Genomic DNA, 23,041 nt, shown 5'->3' with positions numbered 1-23,041 from the left:
TGGAACATAGAGACATGGGAATTGAGCCTTTAATAATAGCAGCATGTAACAGGTGGTCATATTTGTTAGGATACTATAACATGGCAACAGGAAAAGGGCAGTGACTTAAAACTCAGTTGCACAAGAGATAGTTGTTTTTTTTTTTTTAAATCCCACCTTATAGAGCATTACATTTTAGGAAGTGTAGCAATAGCTGACCAATGCCAATTTACAGCTGGACATAAAATAAGCTTGCAATGACAAGAGAAACTTGGAAGCACACACAACTTTGCTCACTTACTATGGAGCCCTGGTCCAAGAGACACATACGTGTGCTGTGTGTGTGCCAGGAGGTTCCCCTAAACTAACGCACTGAAGAAACAATCCAGCAGGTGTGAGAACTCATCTTCTACTTTGGAATTACAATCCATATTGGCTAGGTTAAAACTTGGCTTGGGTTTGTGATTGGAGTATCTTAGAGCACTGGTATCAAAAGGGAAGGGAGGGTCACTCATGCCCACCGGTCATTTAGCATTTACACTACTGTTTCTGCTTTGGAACTCCAGAGATGAATGAAGGTACGTGATGAAGAAAAATGATAAAAGAAAAGGTGGTATTAGAAATCTCCAATGGCCGAGAAAGAGAGAGACTCGTTAGGAGAGGGTGGGATGTCGGAGGAAGACCAGAATCGCAGGCGTTTAGAGAGAGCTGTTGGAGACTTTTCTTTGTCCTTGCTTTTGCTTCTCAAGAAGGGACTCTTTTTGCGTGGTGCTGCTAAATTATCATCACCCGGGTGGCCCCAAAAAAAGAAAACAAAATAAATGAAATGAACAGAAATGTCAGAAATGAAAACAAACTTATCTCAACAGACTTAAGATCCCGACATTACCTCATAAAGCAGAAAGGCCTACAGTATAGTGACTGGCATATCTACAGCATTTAATGAATGACGACTGATTGATTTGGTTGGAAAAGTCATACACCCTACTCAGATTCCAGTTAGGACTGGGATCAAACTTGTCAGTGGTGGCAAATTCTTTAAGACCAAAATTTCATCCATCCATACAACACTGGTGGCGAATCATACCCTGACCATTGGTGAGACAATCTGGAGTACATTTAAATGCAACAATTTTAGTTATTAAATAGAAGGGAATCATGAATTTAGTGTGCAGAATACATAATTCTATAGTTGCTATTTCAGTGAAAACAGCAAAAACAAATTCCCAAGGCCTCTTCCTGATAGAATATCTTTGCAATATATAATTCTATGGTTTCCAATCAATTGAAGTGATTTTTAATCTAATACATTTGATTTTAAATTTAAATTTAATAAATTTAATTCAGAAGCACAACTCCAATTTTCTTTGATTTTCTATGACGTTTCTTTAGTCTGAATTCTAATTTACTTTTTTTCCTTAACCCATCAAAGAATCCAACAAACTCTATACTGCTACAATTTTTTTTTCTGCTCCAGTCCCCTCCCACTCAATTCTATATTTCTGGAGTTTAATAAATGATTATTTTTTACCCAAATGTCTGCGTGAATCAGATTTAAGTTTTTAATAGTTTTAAACTGCACTAAGACTCTTGGGGCTTCAGGAAACTAACTTTAAGTTGACAATCACTGTGGTTTGTACTTTTTCTTCTCATTCCCTCAAACAATTTTAACAGTTCAGACTAAAGTAGATTTTTTTCTTCCTTTGCCATAATTTCTTCAACAACAGTGCCATCTACTGGTGATGTTTCATTTCACGGATTGTAAGGAACCAGGGTCCTGGTAACATCCATCAGGTTTATTTGGAGTTTGTGGAGGTCTTGCAGGTAATCAGAACATTCCTTTCCTTTTTTAAAAATGATAATCTAGGTTTAATCTGGAATTTTAAAACCAAGAACACTGGTCCATGGCAAATTTTTACTGGTCTGCAGAACTGATATTAACAAAGCTCTTTACTTCTAAAACCTTAAAAAATAAAACTAAAACAAGAACAAAACAGATCCCTATTCCTTTGGGTCAAGTCCTTCCTTTCTTCTAATTGCTTCTTTTCCCTGGTTCTCTGGTCCATGTTTTGAGATGCTTTGAGCTATCAGAATGTGGCAGAGGGCAGGCGGGCTTGTAGTATCAAATTTAGATATTTTACAAGTATGGAATAGAGCCTGAAAGAGGAAAAATAACTACAAAATAATGTTCTTTAACCTGCCCACATATGGATAAGTTTACCAAGATGGACTTGTTGGGCATTTAATTTCTGCAGTTTGTTCTATGGATTAAGACTCATTATAACTGATGAAGCCAATTTACAACAAATAGCAAACTGGAATGGCGGAAGGTTGGATTTACGACAGAGGGTTAGCACCTCTGTTCTGCTACTTACTATATGTGTTATCTTGAGCAAGGTCACTTTAATGTCCCTCATTCTGCTTCTTTATCTGTAAAGCGGTTGGACGAGATAAATTCTGTGTCTAGCTCTAGAAGCAGCTAAGGAGCACAGTGAACACAGAGTCAGGGATGACCTGAGTGTGAATCCTGCCTTAAACATTCATCAGCTACGTGACTTTGGGCAAATCACTCTCTCAGACTCAGTTTTCTTATCTATAAAATGGAGATGCGATGTCAGCGGCTCAAAAGAAACATGAGAAGTCCAAATTTTAGAGACACCTCCACTCCGAATATTCGTACAAATTATTTGTCCCCAACCTGTCGTAGAGCCTTCTGAACTCATACTGGTCTGATTAGCCACAGCTGGACACACTGTACGCTGATCCCAACGCAGTGTTGCCATTTTGGTCGTCTTCGACAATAAAGGACAACCACCAAAAAAGGAATGATAATAGCATCTACCTTACGGGGCAATTGTGAGAATTAAATGATAAAACATATCAAGTGCTTTGCAAACTTAAAAGTGCTACATAAATGCTAGTTATCATTATCAATGATCCTATGGATTTCCTCCCTGGGCCTCATCTATAAAATGAGGAAGTTGAACTAAACAGCTGATTTCTAAGGTTTCTTCCAGCTCTCCATGTCTGTCTCTTCATGACCCCATGTGGGGTATTCTTGGCAGAGATGCTATAGTGGTCTGGCATTTTCTTCTCCAGCTCATTTTACAAATGAGGAAACTGAGGCAAACAGGGTTAAATGACTTGCCCAGGATCACACAGCTAGTACGTTTCTGAGGCTGGATTAGAACTCAAGTCCTACTGACTCCATGTCCAGCATTCTATCCACTGCACCAAACTGCCCGCCTATAATGTTACACCATACGTATCAAGAAACAAAAATGTCTGGATGTAGAAAAATCAAGTTAATTTTTTTTAAAAGCCTTATTTGCCTAAAAAAGCTGGCAGGTCCAGGTCACTGTGGATAGAGAGCTAGCTTCAGAGACAGAACAACCTGAGTTCAAGTCTTGCCTTTGACACACATTAGCAGCGTGACCCTGGGTAAATTACTTAACCTTGCAGCGACACAAAGTAACTTTCTCTCAGTCATGGGGTGGGGGCCACTGTGCATTGGTAGGTGGCATTTTCAAGCTGGAAGCTACCTATGTCAATGGGAATCATGGACCTAGTTCAATAAGTAAAACACTCACCAGTATCAGAGTTTTGCTTTCCTTTAAAAAAAATAGTATCAGGTTTAATCCAGAATTTTAAAATGATGGGCACTGGCCCATGGCAAATTTTTACTGGTCGGTAGGAAAGTCCCTACATCTATATAAGGTTTTGTGCTCCATCACAAGGACCAAAGTCATGGACTTGCGGATGGGTCCGTTAAGACCATCTTGTCTAAACTCCCCATTTCAGAGCTGAAGAAATGGAAGCGAGGGAGAGAAGGTATCTGGCCTCGGGTCACAAAACAAATTAATGGCACAGCCAGGGGCAGACCAAGCAGGATCCCCTAATTCTGAATACATACATTACATATTATTTACGCATCGATATGTACGTATTACTGTTTCTATATCTGAAGATATATACTTAGTGGTAATCACTAGATGCATCTGTAAGCTGGGCTAAACAATTCGCCACATGAAAGAACTAGAAACTGAGGGGATGCCCATGAGCGGTGAAGGGCCAAACAAATTATAGTTTATGAATGTGACGGAATGCTCTTACGCTGTAAGCAATGAAAGCGATGGTTTTAGAAAAACCTGGGAAGATACTTATGAACTGATTCCAAGTGTAGTGAGCAGAACCAGGAGAACAACTGACAACAGCAACACTGTAAAGATAATCAACTTGGAAAGTCCTGATAACTCTGATTAACACAATGACTCACCACCATTTCAATTCACAATTCCAAACTCATGATGAAACACTTTCAGAGAGAGATCTGATGGGACTTAGACAGCAAACTGAGACATTATCTCTGCTTTTTTTTTTTTGAAGGAGCATAAACCTAATGTGGCAATTTGTTTTGTAAGAGGAATTGAAGTCTATATCAACAAGAAGAAAATTAAACTGGAGAGAAACATGGCAGGTTGGAAAGAACACTGGGTTTGCATTGGGAAGATGTGGGGGGGGGTTGAATCCTAGGCTCTGCCATTTATTATGATGGAGTTCACTCCAGTGCTGTATACTAGCCATGTGACCAACAGCCCCGTCAACCTTCTAAGGGTCAACTTTCTTATCTGTAACATCGGGATAATAACTGAACTAGCTACATAGTCTCTTTTTGGGAGGGTTGTGACAAAAGTGCTTTGTAAAGTGCTTTACAAATCTGAAGTATCATCAGTACAGACAAAGAAATGTTGATTGCTTCTGTAATACCAATAAAGTTTAAAACAAACCTGCCCAGGAATTCTGTGGCGATTCTGAGGGTTCATACAGGCTATGTGAAGATATACTAGTTCCTTACAAAGAAACATTTCATTATGAATACTAAGTGGGCATGAAAACATACATAGGCACACTTTCTCTAACGTACCAACTGGGATGACAGCTGCAAATATTTAGAACTCCCACCTGGTAAATAATGCTTCCGGCTCTATAATGAAAGAGTCATTAGGACACGAAAGAACTTTAAGACTGACTGGTACATGTTTATATTTTGCCATTTGGAAAATAACCTGTCATAGAATCCCCCCTTGAGTTGGAAGTGTGTATACTCTCTCTCTCTCACTCATTCTTTCCACTCATCTAATCAATAATTTAGCATGTTACCCAAACTGGGACCAGGGTAAGCCAGGGTAAGGGGGAAAAGCCTACCTTTGCCCCCAGGCCCACTGCTAGCATCTCTCTCATCCTGGCTGTTGGAACCTGTGGCGGCAACATTATCCGGAGTCTCTGGCTGCAATCTGAGATGCTGGGAAGCAGATGGAGAAGCAGGATCTGTGGACTCCAGCTGCCAGGGAGGGCTGTCAGAAGTTGATTTGAAGCGTTCTCTTGACCCCTCTTTCTTTGGTTTGATGAGTTTGACTAAGGCTTTGGCTCCTATCCAGTGGTTTTTTCTATTTGGGAAGAGATTTTTCAAGAAGAAACTACCTTAGGAGCTGTGTTTCTTGAAGCTGTTCAATCCTTCAAATATCAATGTGGGGGCTGGGTCGGTCATTGGAGATGCAGGGAAACAAGGGTATTTAACAAGCCGGGCACAGGGCTAGGAGTGGTACAGTGAGTGTCATTATTAAAACCCAAATTCCCTTTTGGTCTAAAAGAGAATTATTTCAAAGGAAATAAAATCAATCCTCAAATAACTGAGTTAGTAGAGGGATACAGCACTGTAACTGTAGAACAAAATGATATTTCCTAAAGAGACTCTGGCCTAAAATGTTGAATGAAATGGAAGTTAGCCTGAAAACAACAAAAACAACAATTTACAGACTGGATAATAAGCTTGCGGCTAACTGACAGCTGATTTCATCATAGTACAGTAGAAGAAGGATTAGCCTGGGAATAAGACTAGCTTTGTACACTTCTTTTATGGGTGCCTCATCTGTAAAATGAAGAGATTTTATCAGATAATTCTCAAATTATATGATCGCACCTTAAAGAGATGTATCTCAAAGAGGAATCACTACTATGTGTCACATACTCCTTTGACTTTAAGACAGTTTTCTGCTTGTTTGCTTACCTCTCAGGAAACTGAAAAGGGCTCAGAGAGATGTGTAAGATGAAAAGCACACAGACAAGATCATTCATTTTGCATGTTACTTCATGCTATAATATTCAAATTCCCTGAGGTGGGAGAATTTCAGGAATCAGGGATAGGTAAGACCTAGAACAGGGGTGGGGAAATATGCGGCCTCAGGCCACAAGTGGACTTCTAGGTCTTCAGGTGTGGCCTTTTGACTGAGTCCAAGTTTTACAAAATAAATCCTTTCATTAAGGGGATTTGTTCTGTGAAGTTTGGATTCAGTTAAAGGTCCACACTTGAGCACCTAGAGGGCCACATGTGACCTCAAGGCCACAGGTTCCCCACCCCTGACCTAGAATCTCCTCCTTTTCTCAGCAGACTGTATTCCCCACTGACCAGGTTCACAAGCAGAGCAGTCTCTGGAACCCAGCCTCAGGCCACAAAACAAGTTAACAGCAGAGCCAGAGGCAGAGGAGATGCCTTAGAAATAGTTCATTCCATCTATCTGGCATCTCTGAGGTCTAAGGAACCAGAATTTAAAACAAAAGCTAGCAGGACATCACCAAAAGTGCCCAATGAACTCTCACAACAAGCCTATAATCTGTAGGACATTGATTCAATTTGACAAGCATTTTTAAACTGCCTACCATGTCTAAGGTGTCATCTAGCCATCACGTGAAACGTTCTCGTGCAGAAGAAACCAACTACAATTGCCATCTTACTTTTCAGTAACTGTCAGGAAGTTTCTGCTTTCAATACCTGCATCTATTGCTTTTCATAGTTCCACTTGGACCCAAAGGGAATGAGTGAAATCTTGTCCTTTAAATATTTTAAGAATTCTGTCACATCTTCCTTATATATCTTCTGTTGTCCAGACACAACATCTACAGTTCCCAGAAGAACCTTTCCACCAATCCTGAATGGCCTCTGAGTCTCTTCTATCTCTCCACCTAGGCTTTCTCTTTGGAATACACCAGTTGGTCAATGGACCTGTGCTCTTAAAATGTGCTCCTCAGAATGGAACTTCACATCCCAGGGGCCATCTGACTAGGGCTGATAGAGTACAACATATCACATGAGCAGTCCAGGACACTATGCTTCTCAGTAACAGCTAGTTAATATTTGTATAGTTGAGGATAGCTAGGGGATGGTCAGGAAGACTCATCTTCCTGAATTCAAATCTGGCCTCAGATAGTTACTAGCTGTATGACCCTGGGTAAGTCACATAACATGTGACAACCTACCATCTGCAGTGACAAAAACACTTCCATCCCCTTCTTAGGATATTAAAATCTCTGACAATGTGTTTCTGAACCTTGATCATGGGTCTGAATGAACCCACCATGTCTGACCCAAGTACTACAAAGACAAGACACCTCTCTACTACTATCAAGTAGACAAACAGCTTCCCGGGTCCTCGTCTGCAGGGACTCACCCACCTAACCATTCCTACTTTTGACCCTAATTGGATGACCTGTCTTCTGAAGGTTACCTGTGGATCCAAACCATCATTCCTGGTCTCCTTAAGGAGGAAAGCCTGTCATTATTATAGGAAGAGTCTTGTTACTTATTATCATTATTAATATTTACTCTCAATTAAGTACTTACTATTTATTGTTCAGTACTTATTAATTACCTATTGTTAACTACTGTAATAGGCTTATGACTAAGCCTATTACTTAACTCCGATATTTCACTAGTTCTTTCTCTGGCAGGTTCTTTCCTTTCTCGATCTGATAAAGGGTCAGGGTACCCTTCCATGCATCCTCTCCAAATCCTTTTCCTTCTTTGTTTTTTACCTTAAAGCAACCCTTCCATTTTCTTCAAGGAACACTCTGTTCTTTCCTAACTACCTGAAGCCTGGGAAAGCATTCCTCTAGCCCTTTTAACATGTCATCTACAGATGCCAGGCCATAATTTGTACATACAGAGCAGCTACTTGGCAATAACAGGAAGACAAACATTGTGCTTGTTACTGCTAAATTCCCCATGCCCTTCAAAGATCCTCCATCCTCACTAATTTTTATGGGTAGCACTCATGGCCAACTCCACTAATGTCATGACAAATGGCCTTCTGTATTATTTTCTATATTTATGGCGGGCTTTTCAACTTGCCTCTGCCTGGCAATTAGCAGCTTCCTACCAAGACCTGATGCAACAAAAGAGAAGAAAGGAAAAGAAAAGAAAAAGCTGAGCATGGCTAACACAAGGGGATGGGACATTTCTAGCTAGAAACAATTACCTAAAAGTCTTCTCATCATCCTCATTCCACTCAGTTGTTGGTGCCCTCTCCTTCCTCAAACAATCACGAATTTCATTTATGTTCACATGCTGTAGCTCCAAATGGAACATGAGCTCCTTGAGGACAGGGCTCTTAATTTTTTTTTTCCTCTTGGTATACCTAGTATATAGCACAGTATTTTTTCCCATAGGAGAGATTTAATAAATGTTTGTCAAAATGAATTCTGCTTGGCCCCAGAGGCCAGAACTAGAAGCAGTGAATGAAAATACAGCAAATGAGATCAGAAGCTAAATATAAGGAAAAGCTTCCTCACCATCAGAATGGGCTTCTGAGGAGGGACCACATGGCCACTTTTCATCAATGCTGTGGGGGTGGGAGGGAGTCCTGCTTCATTGGAGAGGCTTTCCTAGAGGACCCTTCTGAGATTCCCTCCAACTCTGAGATTCTGTGATTCTATAACAGGGCCTACAAAAGGGCTGGGCTCACATTAGAACCTGTATCTTGGTACGGCCAACTTATATTTCTAACAGGCACTCAACTGGGATTCAGCTGCCAACGGCTGAATGGATTTCTGTGCATGTTATCTTTCCAGTGACACATACACAGAGTACACGTAGTTCTGCATCTCCTTTTGAATTGAATAAGCATTTTTCTAATCCTTGTCCCACTTAAATTATTATGACTCACAGGAATATAGATTTTTGAGCTGGAGGAACCTCAGAAGTCATCAAGTCCAATGCTCTTATTTTACAGATGGGAGAAATGAGGCCAAGGGAAGTTACTGACTTGTGCCCAATGCCACAGTGGCAATAAAGAATAGAGGCAGAATCTGAACTCAGGTCCTCTGACCTTAGAGACAGCGCTCTTCCCTCTGTACCACCATGCCTCCTTCCTGCATATAAGCATATAAAAGCTTGAAAAAAAAAAGGCAAATAGCAGCATAGCTTCAATGAACTTACTTCTTCGGAGCAGGATCATAGAATTTATATTGATCCATAATTTTTTCTTCTAGTTTTTCTTTATGTCTTCTTAAGGCATTCAGTTTATCTCTGGGAAAACAGCGGGAAACAAAGGTATAAAAATTAAACTGATGTTAGTTGAGCAGCAGAGGAGTACCAAACATAAATATTCAGTTGGGTCTCAGCACTGCAGCACCTCTAAAGGGTTTATTAATACGCCCAGCTCTAACTGTACCTTAATTCAAGGGAATAACCTCTCTTCCCCATTTGTCTGAATTAAAAAGACTAAAACCCCTGACGGCACCACTAGTCAGTCAATAAAGAGTTCCTGATGCCCATCTGGGGTACATAAGACTGCACCAGACCCTGGAGAAACATTAAAAATGAAGAGCCTCAGAGTGACTCAACCCTGGAAAAGAGCGAAATTAGTAAAATGGAGCTCCTGACCTATGTCCACTTGAGGATGTGCCTTGGCCCTGGTAGGACTGTTTTGTTTTGATTTTAAAAGAACCCCTAAGCTGAGACCCACAGCTGAACTAAACAACAGTCATGGATGAGATACTAAGATTTAGAGATGAAAGGGACTTTATAGATCATCTAAACCAACCCACGAATTTTACTGATGAAGAAACGGAGACTCAGAAAATCCAAGTGACTCTTAGTACTTAAATCTTCCTGAGAGCTGAGACTAAAAGTCTCACTTATACACCAACTGTGAACTTGGAGCAAGTCATGTGACTCTGCAGGTCTCCCTTTCCTCATCGAAAAATGAAGGTATAATACAGACTACTCTTTCAGCTCCAAAAATCTACAGCCTTTTATAACCTCAAATACTAAACTGTATCATGGTCTTACACAAAACATCAAACAGAAGACATACCTGCCTTCAAAAAGTATTTACAATTTAAAACAAAAACAACCGTACCTAACAGGCATAAATACTGCAGAAACAGATGGTATAGTGGCTAGATCACCAGGCCGGGAGCTAGGAATAATCATCTTTCTGAGTTCAAATCCTCACACACTTACTAGCTGTGTGACCCTGGGCAATCACCTAACCCTGTTTGCCTCAGTTTCATCACCTGTAAAATGAGCTGGAGAAGGAAACAGCAAACTACTCCACTATCTGCCAAGAAAATCCCAAACAGCGTCACAAAGAGTCAGACATGACTGAAACGAATGAACAACCAAATACGAGAAACACCGAAGTTTCCACACTTTCCCTCTACTTCATTATCTCAGCCATTACTCTCTAAGGACATATTAATTAATGCGTCACTCATTTAGCACAGATGTCAAGACTAACAGGCCTGATTAAGTAACAATCTCCCATTTTTGCTGAATGACTGATCCCAAACCAGTATGACCAAGGTTATTTATGAAGCCAACATCCTCATTCTCTAGAATTTAAAAGATATCTGGATGTTGACACTCAATAATGTTATAAACTAATCTAGACTAGGTGGAGAGAGATTCTGGTTTAATTCCCTTACAAAATACTAGGCCTGGCTTCCTAGTCTCTGCCTTGAACTTCCTAAATATCCACACAGCACTGCTTTGACTGTGCTTGGTCAAAAACTACCAAGAGCTCTCTACCTTCCACCAACAAGAATTCAAACTCCTCAGCCTGGCATTCAAGTCGCTCCACTCTATCATCATCATCATCTCCTTTTCTAGCCTTATTTTCCACTTTATATATCCTATGCTCTATTTGGATTGGTTGTGATTCTATTAAAATACTTTGCCCTTTCCCACCTCTGCAACTTTGCTCATTCAGTTCCTTTCATCTAGAATGCCTTCCTCACTGCCACCTGTCAGAATCCCATGATACCATCTCTCAATGTTGTTCTCCCAGACATAAATCATCACTGTCTGCACCACAATAAGCGGTACTTACTAAATGCTGCTTTGTATTATATTTAATTTCTTTGATAGATCTATGACTTGACTAGTGTGGGTAGTTTACTCCACTGATATAGACTGAGACCTCTACACCTCCTCATCTTGTTAAAATTCTTGTCCTCGTCCTTCATAGGGAGTCAATCCAACATGGTGGAGGGTCTCTTCTGATTCCTTTGATACTTTGGGTATTTCAACGTAGCACTCCAGTCTTCCTCTGTTGTTACTCATTCTCCCTCCTTAATGGGTCTATATTTTATCACTTTTCCAGTCATACAAGTGCTTGGTGATATTTTTAACTATGTTTCTCACAAATAAGTTATCCACGGTAACATCCTACAGCTTGCTTATGTATGCCAGAGTTCTTTTCATTGCCCTTTCAGGTTACTTGTGATTCTAATCCTTCCAACACCATAGTATTCGTGTCTAGATAGCAGCAAGGGGAGAACAGTAGTCTTAAAGAGATATGCTTTTGCAGTTCTGAACAATGCAAACTGGACTGATTCCCCTTCCCCAAGTTCTGGATGCAGTTCACTATACAACTAAAGTGCTTGGCCAGAATATACAGTGACAGACTAATTCTGAGAAGCTACCCAGTCAGCTGCACGTCAGTTGCCTCATCTGTAACATGAGGGTGTTGGAAATGATGGCCTCTAACATCCCTCAAAGCCCTAAATTTTTGATACAACAATCTCCATGCCGTGATGATGCAACAGAGTAGAACTTCTGTAGTTACTCCTTGAAAAGAGCCCATTGCTAACTCATCTCTGTATTCCCGCACTGCACCAAGTCCTACACCATATACACAGTGGATGGTCATTAAATGTTTCCTGAATGAATGCAACTGCAGTTAATATCCTTTGAATTCAACTGCAAAAATCCACTTTTAAGGCAGCCTTGGAGGAGAAAGGCAGATTGGTGGCAGAGTAGATGAACTGAACTGAACACTGAACCTGGAGTCAGGAAGACTTGAATTCAAATCCAACCTCAGAGACTTACTAGCTGCGTGATCCTGGGAAAGTCACTTAAGCTCTATCTGCCTCAGTTTCTTTATAAACAAAACGCATCTACTTCCCAGGATTGTTGTGAGGACCAAATGAGATATATTTGTAAAGCACTTTGCAAACCTTAAGGAGTTGTATAAATGCTAACCATTAGTTATTATTATTAAAAGATTAGCAGAAAACAAAGGAAGAACGTATTATATTTATTTTCAGCTGTCTGCTAGATTTCTTTTAGATCTATGACAATGTTTTTCAGCACTGAGCATGAACCAATGTGCAAGGCTGATTTTTGAGCCCAATCAGTGTTTTGGCTTAAAAAAAACCCCACTAAAATTTACCAGCTTCAGAAATGACACTAAGTCTTTTGGGCACAGGATACAGTTTTTGTAGATCAAACAAAGATAAATAACACTAGCGATGAATGGAAAAGTCATGCTGGGGAGAGAGGGGTCTCTGTAGGGCACTTCTGGCTTCTGCCAGGCCCCCAGAGAAGTCTGCTGTCAGCAAGCTAATGGTGTGTTAATAAGATGGGACTCCTGACCATATGACAAAGACACCTGCTAACTAACAATTCTGTTATACATCCTGGTTTTTAAAAAGGGAGGGGAAGGAGGTGCATGAGTTGCCAGAATTTCCAGAAACAGAGGCTACATCCCCAAATGCCAAGTCAAATTCATCAGAGGCAGGGTCAATAAGGGGATCATGTGGAGACTGGGCAAATAAAATTCTCTACTACAAAAGTAAGTATGGCGCCACGAAATGAACGGTGGACTCCTCATCACTAGTATTAGCACTGTCACCCGGTCCCCAAGTGCAGCTCTCTGACTAAATCCAAACTTCACAGAACAAATCCCCTTAATAAAAGATTTATTCTGTAAAACTTGAACTCAATAAAAAGGCTACACCTGAGAACCTAGAAGGCTACACATGTGGCCTGAGGCCACAGATTCCCCACCCCTGATTAAATCTGTGACTGCAGAGAAGTCACTGAACTATCTTGAATTTTGGCTCCCTAATCTATAATTGAGGATAATAATATTTACCGTTCAGTCATTTTTTCAGTTGTGTCTGACTCTGTGACCCCATTTGGGGTTTTCTTGGCTGAGATACTGGAGAGGTTTGCCATTTCCTTCTCCAGCTCATTTTACAGATAAAGAAACTGAGGCAAACAGGGTTAAGTGACTTGTCCAAGGTCACACAACTAGTAAGTGTCTGAGGCCAGATTTGAACTCAGGAAGATGAGTCTTCCTAACTCAAGGCCCAGTGCTTTATCCACTACACCATTTAATAATATTTACACGATCTATTTTACAGGGCTGCTATCACAATCAAATGAGGTAAAGCACGTAAATTGTTTTCCAACTTAACAGAGTATATACATATGAGCTATTGTTAAAAGGCAGCATGGTGTAGTAGACAAGATATGGGTCTTGAAGCCATGGAGACCTAAGTTCAAGTCTCACCTATGACACATATTGGACTGTGTGACTCTGGGCATAAATCACCTAATCTCTCACTGCTCTACTCAACTCTTTTTTTTTTCATGTTGTGAAAAACTAAGTATATTTCCCTTAATACTATCTGCCCCTATTTATTCTATTCTTTCTTTTAACCCTGTCCCTCGTCAGAAGTATTTGCTTCTGATTACCCCCTTCCCTAACCTGCCCTCCCCTCTATCATCCCCTGGCTCTCTTTTCTCCTTCCTCCCCCTATTTTCCTGTAGGGTAAGATAGATTTCTTTAAGACTTATAAGTGGCACATGGTTAATATGGAAATAGGCTCTGCATGACTTCACAGGTATCATCGACATCATATTGTTTTGCCTTCTCAAGGAGTAGGGGAAGGATGGGAGGGCAAGGGTTTGAAACTCAAAATTTTTTAAATGAATGTCAAAATGTTTTAAAAATGTAATTGGGGGCAGCTAGATGGCACAGTGGATAGAGCACTAGCTCTGGAGTCAGTAGGACCCGAGTTCAAATCCGGTCTCAGACAAGACACTTGACGCTTACTAACTCTGTTAACCTGGGCAAGTCACTTACCCCAACTGCCTCACTAAAAAAAAATGTAATTGGGAAATATTTAATATAAACATATATGTGCACATATATTTTTAAAAAGACTATAAGTAGTAGAAAAGGGGATAACTAGCATTGGTAGAGAGAGTTTGCTCACTTGGGAGTTCATAGGTAGAGTTCCTATTCGGCACCCCCCCCCATTATTATCAAACCACGAAGTTTCATGTAAACATGAGCTATCATGACTTCCCTCTCTGCCTACAGGCACGGCAGCCTCATGCACCCAGTAGAGCAGACACAAATCCCCTTTATAAGATCCTCCGCCTCGGTCATACATGTATTGTTTCTGCTCCTCGTGGAACTGCTCCTTGTTCTCCATATTCTGCTCCAGAAGCATCTGGTTTTGCTGACTCAGTATCTGGATCTGGTTCAGCAGATGATGGTTCTCTTCTTCCAAGTTCCCCTTGAGACGGGAAAGCAGCTGAAACAGAACAAAGGATAGCTCACAGACACCTGTCATGCCTACGGGGTTCCATCAGGCTCAGGTATTAAACGCTGACCCAAGGATCTCTGGGAACAGACTCTACATTTAACGTTTGCTCTGCTCCCACTTGGGGGAAACAAATTTCTGAGTCTGAGGATGAGAGAGTAAAGACATAGGTATCACCAGAGGTCATGGAGACAAATGCCATCTCTCCCTTCCTGTGGTGGTGGAGACTACAATTAGACTATATGTTACAGTTAATATATTAGACCATAATAATGATGATCATAACACCAGATGGCATTTTACCTCATTAAATACTGGCAGCTCAAGAAAAAAGAACAACCCATAAACATAATTAACAACAAATGGACATCCTAGAGAGAGGAAAGTTTAGGGATTAAAAATGGGATGGAGAAAGGGAAGAGAAATAATTGTTTACTATTTGTTAAGCACCTACTATTATATAGGGGCAGCTAGATGGTGCAGTGAATAGACTCTGGAGTCAAGAAGACTGAGTTCAAATCTGGTCTCAGACACTTACTAGCTGTGTGACCCTGGGCAAGTCACTAAACCCTGTTTGCCTTGCTTTCTTCATCTGTAAAATGAGCTGGAGAAGGAAATGGCAAACCATTCTAGTACCTTTGCCAAGAAAACCCAAAATTGTGTCACAAAGAGTTAGATATGACTGAAAAACGAAAGAACAATTACGTTCCAGGCAATGTGTTAAAAGCTGTACAAATATCTGATATCTGTACACTATCTACCTCCAGAAAGAAGACAGATGAACTCAGTGCAGTTTTTTTTCCCATTTTTATTTTTCTTGCTTTTTTTCTGGCAAAAACATGGCTAACATGGGAATATATTTTAAATGACTGTATAACGTGAATTGTATTTCTTGCTTTCTCAGTGCCTGTAGGAGGGGGCTACAGGGAGGGAGAGAATTTGGATTTGAAAATTTTAAAAATAAATGTTTAAAAAAGCCATCTCAATGGGAAGCAAAACGGTGAAGTAGAAAGACTTTGAGTCTACAACAGACTTTGAATCAAAAAGAACGGTTCTTTACTCTTCCACTCACTAGCCATTCTAACCTTGTAATGCACATTGGGTTTACCAAAACATCCTGGAAAAGCATTCTTGTTCCCAGCCTACACTTCTTATACCACCTACCCTGACCACTGACAATGGACAAATCCCTTCATCACTCTGAGTCCGGTTCCTCAGCGGTCAAAAGAGAATAATTACCCTTCTCTTCTTACCTCACAAGGTTGAGGGACAAGCTTTTGATAAACTTTAAAGTGCCAGATAAAAGTAAGCTTATTGTCTTAATGAGAGAGCAGGTTAAACCTCCCACTCACAAAACTGAGAAAGATTTTTCTTCCAGTCAGAGAGAAATCTGGATTCAAATAGCTCAGGCTAGAATGGGTTTGTGGTTTAGTGATATGAGTAATTAAACAAATGATGATAATGATAATAAAAAAAATAACAGCTATAATAGCTAACATTTAACAATAATGACAAAAAACCAACAATGACAATAGTTAACATTTATATAGCACTTACGACATACCAGGCAGTGTGCTAAGTGCTTTATAAATATTAACTCATTTGATCCTTACAACAGTTCTGGGAGGTGGGTGCTATCATTATCCCCACTTTACAGGTCAGGAAACTGATACAGATAGACTTGTCCAGGACCACACAACTACTAAGTGTCTAAGGCTAAATTTAAGTTGGAGTCTTCCTGACTCTAAGCCCCACACAGTGATGGATTGGGAGTCAGGAGGGCTGCATCTGAATCCTGGCTTTACTTTTTATTATCTCTGTTAACTTCATCCAAGTCACTTCCCCAATTTGTTCCTCAGTTTCCTAACCTGTAAATTGAGGGCGTTTGACTGGATGATTTATAGAATCCCGTCTAGATCTGAATCCTATTAACCTATGATAACATCCCTATCCTCTGACAGATTTTGCTAAAAATCCTGGAATTCAGATTTCTCTAGACCCAGGTACTATAATTCTTCGGGGAATTCCCAGAAGTAGCATCCCCTTGGAAAAATACCTGGCCGCACTTCATATTCTCACAAGGCACCACCACAAGTAATGTCTGGTACTGTAAAAGTCTCTGAATTAATAAGGATAGGGGGAAGGGAGGGACGGATGGATCTATGGAAAGAACGCTAGATTGCAATAATCACCTGAACCAGAAATGCACTTGCCATGAGAGCTAGGGCAAATCATTTTACCTGGAGGGCCTTCTCTTCATCTGTAGAATGAAGATAATAATGCTTACAGCATGTACTTCATGACAGAAGGCTGGCTTTGGAGTTAGGAAGACACAGGTTCAAATCCTGTCTCTGATATTTACTAATGTGTGCGACGATAGACAAGTCACTTAACCTCCACTACAGGACTTGGCACACAGTAGGCGCTTAATACATGTTTACTGATTGACTGACTTAACCTCTCAGTGCTTGAAGGGATTCTGCTCATTCCCAGTTCAACCCATTCTCTGGATTGTTCCATCTCCCAACTATCTGTCTTAAGAACCCCCCTTGGGATGATTCCACACTCATACCTCTCTCTTCACCGGTGCGCTCTTGGCAAGGATCGCCATTTCTTGAGGGGCCCCAGTCATGCTGCTCACTTATCTCCCAGCTCACATTACAATCTGGTCTGCCCCACCTTCCCATCAGCAGGGGGGTACTCTGATACACCCCCTACCCCTACTTCACAGTTCTACTTTTATGTTTTAAGTTTTCCCTTGTAGAATGGAAACTCCTTGAAAGTAGAAACGAACCATCTTAGGTTTTTGTTACTGTTGTTGTTTGTATATGCGTCCACAAGGCTTACCATTCGCCTTGTATACAGTAAGTGCTTAATAAATGCTCTATCTGTACATCATACAGATAGAGCAACAGAGTATAGACATTGTCTGTCTGTCCATGATTCCAAGTGACAGAGGAAGCACTGTGCCTCATAGTAAATGGTTAATAAATGCTTGCTCTATTTATCTATGACTCTAAGTACCTAAGGAATTGAGAGTCTGCATTATTAAGTTTTTCTCCACTTAAGAATACCTTACAATAATGAAATCATGGGTCTGCTCCCCAGTCCAAAAGAAAAAAGTACTTAACAGAGTTTACTGTACAAAATAATAGACAAATTAAAGTACTGGCAATATCATTGATCTTAGGTTGTTATCCTCTATCCTCTTGGGAAGCATGTGGACTAGCACTTTCAAAAAGAAACTAAGTCTTCTATGTCCAGATGCCTGAATTCTAATTACCTTCTTTGTCTCTGGGAAGGAGCTAAAGCCCTGCTATAAGTCTCTCCAAATTCAAGAATGATGCAAATGAAGCTATTGTTCAAACACAGCAAAAAATATCATATCAAAAGGGTCATATGGAAAAGTCAGGCAACATGCCCTAAGGGATGGATATCACCCAATATCCAGCCATTAACAGTGCAGCTTTCTCTCTGTCTTTGGCAAGAACTGAAATGACCTTCCCCACTGCTGTCATTCAGCTGCTCGGCAAGGTCTGACTCTTCATGACTCCGTAGACCATATTATGCCAGGCCCATCTATCCTCCACTATCTCCCAGTCTGTCCAAGCTCATGTTCATTGCTTCCATGACGCTCTCTATCCATCTCATCCTCTACTGGCCCCTTTTCCCTTTGCCTTCAATCTTTCCCAACACTGGGGTCTTCTATCTTCTCACTATGTGGGCAAAGTAGTTATTCCCCCAGCACCTCCCCCCTCCCAAAACAGACTAGAGAGTAATTTTCCCTCCACATTTAATCTTCTGGGATTTTGTTTATCTCAAACACTCCCACCAATCTCCACGAAAAATGATCATGGCATGTCAGTCGGAACAAAAATTCCCTGTGGACACTGTAGTCTCCTAATCCAAGGATTCTGACACGTCAGTGTATATAGGCTTATAGGTCTCCAGACCAGCATCTCATTCATTCTACTACCAGACAAGTTGCTTGGTAATACAGTTGATAAAGAGTGCTGAGCTTTCGGTCAGGAAGAGCTGGGTTTAAATCCTGCTTGTGTGACCCTGGGCACACCATGTGACCTCACTCAGCCTCAGTTTCCTCAAATGCAAAAGGAGGGGCTTGGGGCCTTTTCGGCTGTAAACCAGTAATCTGATAATAATAATGATAACTTTTTAGAAAGGCTCAAGAGTCAGCTTGGGCAGGGATGACAGCCAGCGTAACAAGGGGAGAACAGACTCACTTCACAGTGGTTATCCAATTTGGTCATGGAGATATCCATGCTCTGATGCTGCTCTTTCAGCTCATCAAATCGGGCTTGCCAGCGGTTCAGTTCTAGCTGGGAGCTGTTGAGGGAGGCCTTCAGTTCCTTTGTGTGGGAGTGAAGCTCTTCATACTCTCCTTTTTAGCTGGTCATGCAGGAAGTTCACTCTGTCAACAGGCAAGCCACAAAGCAAATGAAATGAAGGTAGTCAAGTGGCATGGGAGATGAGAGTCCTGAGATTCAAGTCAGCAAGTCCTGCCTCAGACCCTTATTAGCTATGTGACCCTGGACAAGTCACTTACAACCTCTGAGCTTCAGTTTCCTCATCTGTAAAATAAAAGGATTAAGACTCCACTGGCCTCTAAAATCCTCCAGGCTCTAAATAGACGATCCTATGATCTATGACCCAAGAAGGTCTGGGGTTCCATGCCTCGCTTTACCAACAATTATCTATGTGAACTTCATCAAGTGTAAGAGTGTCTCTGGGCCTCAGTTTCCCCTGATGCAAAATAAGAGGGCCGTACCAGAGGCTCTACACAGCCCATTTCAGCTGTAATGTTTCAATATCTAACTCTTTCCCACAGTCCTGAGCCATGCCAAGTTGCTCCTTTGTAACTCAGAGGCAGAAGTGAATGACTCGAAATTAAGGTGCTTTGCGTGTGAAAAGTAATAACGTAAATCCAAGTCTGTAAACATTTATCAAGCAACCAGTATGTGCAAGGTACCGTAGTAAGTGTTCAAGACGCAAAAACAAAAATCAAATTCTCTCTTGTAACTACCGTTACTACTCATGTTATTATCTAATTGGACTCATCAGAAAAGATTTTGCCTTTTTTTATGGACAGAATTTAGTATATGGCACATCAGTATAAACGGTTCTGCTGGAATTGAGATTTTAGGGGGCTCTGCTGCTAAAACAAAACAAAACAAAAAACAAAACAAAAAACTCTGGTGTTCTGCATCATGGAGGAGCTTCTGAAATTTTTTAAGGAGATAAGGAAAACGAAATGAGTATTATTCAAGAGAAAAAAATGTACTGAGAATTTTGGATGTGAACTATTTCTCTCTCTACTGCCATCTGCTGACAAATAAAGAGAAATGGCATTCAGAAGTCCCCTCTCCGTTAGACTGTGACCTTCTTCAGGGGACTGTCTTTTGACTCTTTCTGAGTCTTTGGATCTTAGGCACACTGCCTAGCACATAGTAGGTGATTAATAAACGTTTAGTGATTGATTCAGAACTGATTGGTGTAAACATACCATTAAAGGCTGGGTGGAACGGTCACTGACCATTGCCCAGTCCTATCTTATAATTCAGCCAAAGTCCTAGCCCAAAGTCAAGGCTATATCTATAGGGTTACTGAGTTACTTGGACTGAAAATTTGTTATTTCAACACTAAGTAAATATAACCTTAATCCTACACACACTCTTCCTTCTCCTTTCCTAGACCTATCTTATCTAAACAAACCTATGACAGAACAAGACGGAAGTGTAAAAATCCCAGTTGTTTTTATACTCATTTGAGAATTTAGATACTTTGTGAAAAAGCAATGGGGAGAATCATCAGGGGCCCTTTGGTGAATCCATGGTTCCTTCTTTTCCAGGTGGTGACCAAGAGAATGGATGCCCTTCAAATATTAACCTTCCAGGAGCATCTCTGATCTTACTGACTGACATCCTCCTCTCTCTGGTTCCAGATCTTTTTTTTTCTTCCCTTAAATTAGAGGTCCTTAACCTGGAGGGCTATGAACTTGCTTTTAAAAATATTTTGAGGGGCAGCTAGGTGGCGCAGTGGATAGAGCACCGGCTCTGGATTCAGGAGGACCTGAGTTCAAATCTGGCCTCAGACACGTAACACTAGCTGTGTGACCCTGGGCAAGTCACCTGACCCCATTGCCTAACCAAAAAACAAAAAAACAAAAAAACAAACCCCCAAAATTTGTTTTGATAATGGTATTTCAATATAACTAGTTTCCTTTTTAAATCTATGTATTTCATTTTGTGAATTTAAAAATATTATTCTGAGAAGAGGTACACAGGTTTCATCAGACTGCCAAAGAAGTGCACAATACAGAAAAAGTTAAGAATCCCTGCCTTGGAGGATAAAGAGGCCCAGGCCCAAGCCCCTTCTTAAGGACAGCCTCACGAAATAGCTCTGCTTCTCTCCTACCTTCCTCAATCTCTCAAAACGACACACAGCTCAATTTTAGATTTTTTTTCCTGGGCTTCCGAGGAGCGGATAAAAAAGGAAGGAACTTTAGGTGCTACTGAGCTTGGGGGGAAGGGTGTCATTAGGAACTGCCTTAAGCTCTGATTATTAAATTTTCAGTGTGAACATATACACACCTTGGAAATTGATAAATGTTACAAATCAGGGATTGATTTACTGTCTAGACTTAATCAAATGGTGGGGAAAATATTCATAATGTAGGCTAAGCTTGAAAAGTGTGTCTTGAATTTTCAAAGATCTGGTTATTAAACATTTACCAGCATACCCCCTGGCTGTCATCACTGGGTGAAAAGACAGAAAACCACAGGGAACTATGGGCACGATGCAGACCTACAATCTACAAAAACAAATTATCAGTCAGCAAGCTGTTAAGTACACATGGTCAAGATACAGAAAAAACAAGCTCTGGTGAGGGGATTCCTAGGATACTGCTTAATCTATTCCAAAAAAAACTCATGATTAGTTTCATGATTAGATGCCAGGGGGAAGAGCCCCCGGCTAGCTTCTTCCACCACCCAATCGGAGGCTCACCTGTCCAGTTCTTCCCTTAGCCTCTGGTTTTCTCCAGAAGCGATCACATTCGTTCTCTTTTCCTGCTGCAAAGCTTCTCTCTCCGTCTTTAAGATGCTCTCCAGCTCTTCTAATTCTGATTTCTGTTTCATCACGCCACTGTACCTGTCGGAAAGAAACAAATTCCATTTAGATATTTCGTGGAAAAGGGAGAGGGAGAGTTATTAGAGCCCTCTTGTTCAGTCCACGGTCCCTTCTTTCCCAGGTGGTGACCAACAGAGTGGATGCCCTTCAAATATTAACCTTCCAGAGGCATCTCTGGTCTTACTGACGTCCTTTCCCTTCTGGTTCCAGCTCATTTTTTTCTCCACTCAATTTGAGGTCCTTAACCTGGAGGACCACGAACATGCTTTTAAAATTATTTTGATAACTGTACTTCACAGAGCTGTTGCGAGGATTAAATAACATATGTAAAGCACTTTACAAACCTTCAAGCATTGTACAAACATTAACCAGTAGTAGCAGTAAGCGTTTATTGAGTTCTACTATGTTCCAGGAAGTACTGGAGTCAGGAAGACCTGGGTTCAAGTCCTACCCTTGATATAAACTAATTTTATAACCGTGGGCAAGTCACTTATCAGGACCAAGGCAACTCTCTAAGACTGTAAGTTACAAAGGATGCTGATCTGTATTGATCAGTGAGTTTCCACATTAGGATACCCTAATTAGACACTGATCAAATCACAAATGTGGAGGTGTGGGGTGACAGGTACTGTAAAAGAACCAGTAATACAAAGACAAAAATAAAATCATCCTAGCCCTCAAGGAACTTGTATTTCCCAGAGGTGGTAGTGGGAACCACACTTACCAAAACAAGAAAACGTAAATTATATACAATGTAACTATTATCACAGGCAGTGGTAGGGGTTGAGAGTGAGAAAGAAAGATCAATAACTGGGGAGATCAGGAAAGGCCTCACATAAGGAGGTAGCATGTGAGCCAAGCCCTGAGGGGAACCTAGGGATTCCAAGAAGTGGAGGTGGGGACAGGCACAGAGGACAATTCGTGCAAAGTATCATAAATGGGAGTGGTTATAACAGCAACACATGCTTGAGCTGTTCTCCAGTGTGGCAGTAATGATTTTACTACAGGCAACAAGGATGAGTATAGATTATTTATTTTAGCAAACATTTATTGAGTGCCAAATGTTTGTAGAACACTGTCCTAAAACTAACTAGGGGACAGAAAGTTTAGACAAGATACAGTCTCTGGATGGTTCCTCCTATTGGTTTTAATTTTTACTTACAACTTCACTAACGTGAAAATATGTTTAATGGGTATGTAAATGTAAAGCCTATGTCAGATTGTACACTGTCTTGGA

At 40.7% G+C, this 23,041-nt stretch overlaps 1 protein-coding gene across 1 annotated transcript in view; it reads right to left on the bottom strand.

The window, feature by feature from the left end:
* The window catches only part of CCDC88C (coiled-coil and HOOK domain protein 88C), a 228,463-nt gene that overhangs the window by 24,202 nt on the left and 181,220 nt on the right, over positions 1-23,041 (bottom strand). The window contains 6 exon segments of the mRNA XM_021000217.2: positions 5,185-5,426; positions 9,251-9,340; positions 14,504-14,649; positions 18,900-19,061; positions 19,063-19,087; positions 21,682-21,825. Of these exon segments, the coding sequence (XP_020855876.1) occupies positions 5,185-5,426; positions 9,251-9,340; positions 14,504-14,649; positions 18,900-19,061; positions 19,063-19,087; positions 21,682-21,825 (809 nt within the window).

This window comes from Phascolarctos cinereus, unplaced genomic scaffold (genome assembly GCF_003287225.1).
Source record: "Phascolarctos cinereus isolate Bilbo 61053 unplaced genomic scaffold, phaCin_HiC Scaffold_3;HRSCAF=262, whole genome shotgun sequence".
NCBI classification, from domain to species: Eukaryota; Metazoa; Chordata; class Mammalia; order Diprotodontia; family Phascolarctidae; genus Phascolarctos; species Phascolarctos cinereus.
Note: the sequence above shows the minus strand (reverse complement) of the source record. Positions and strands in the feature narration are given on the sequence as shown.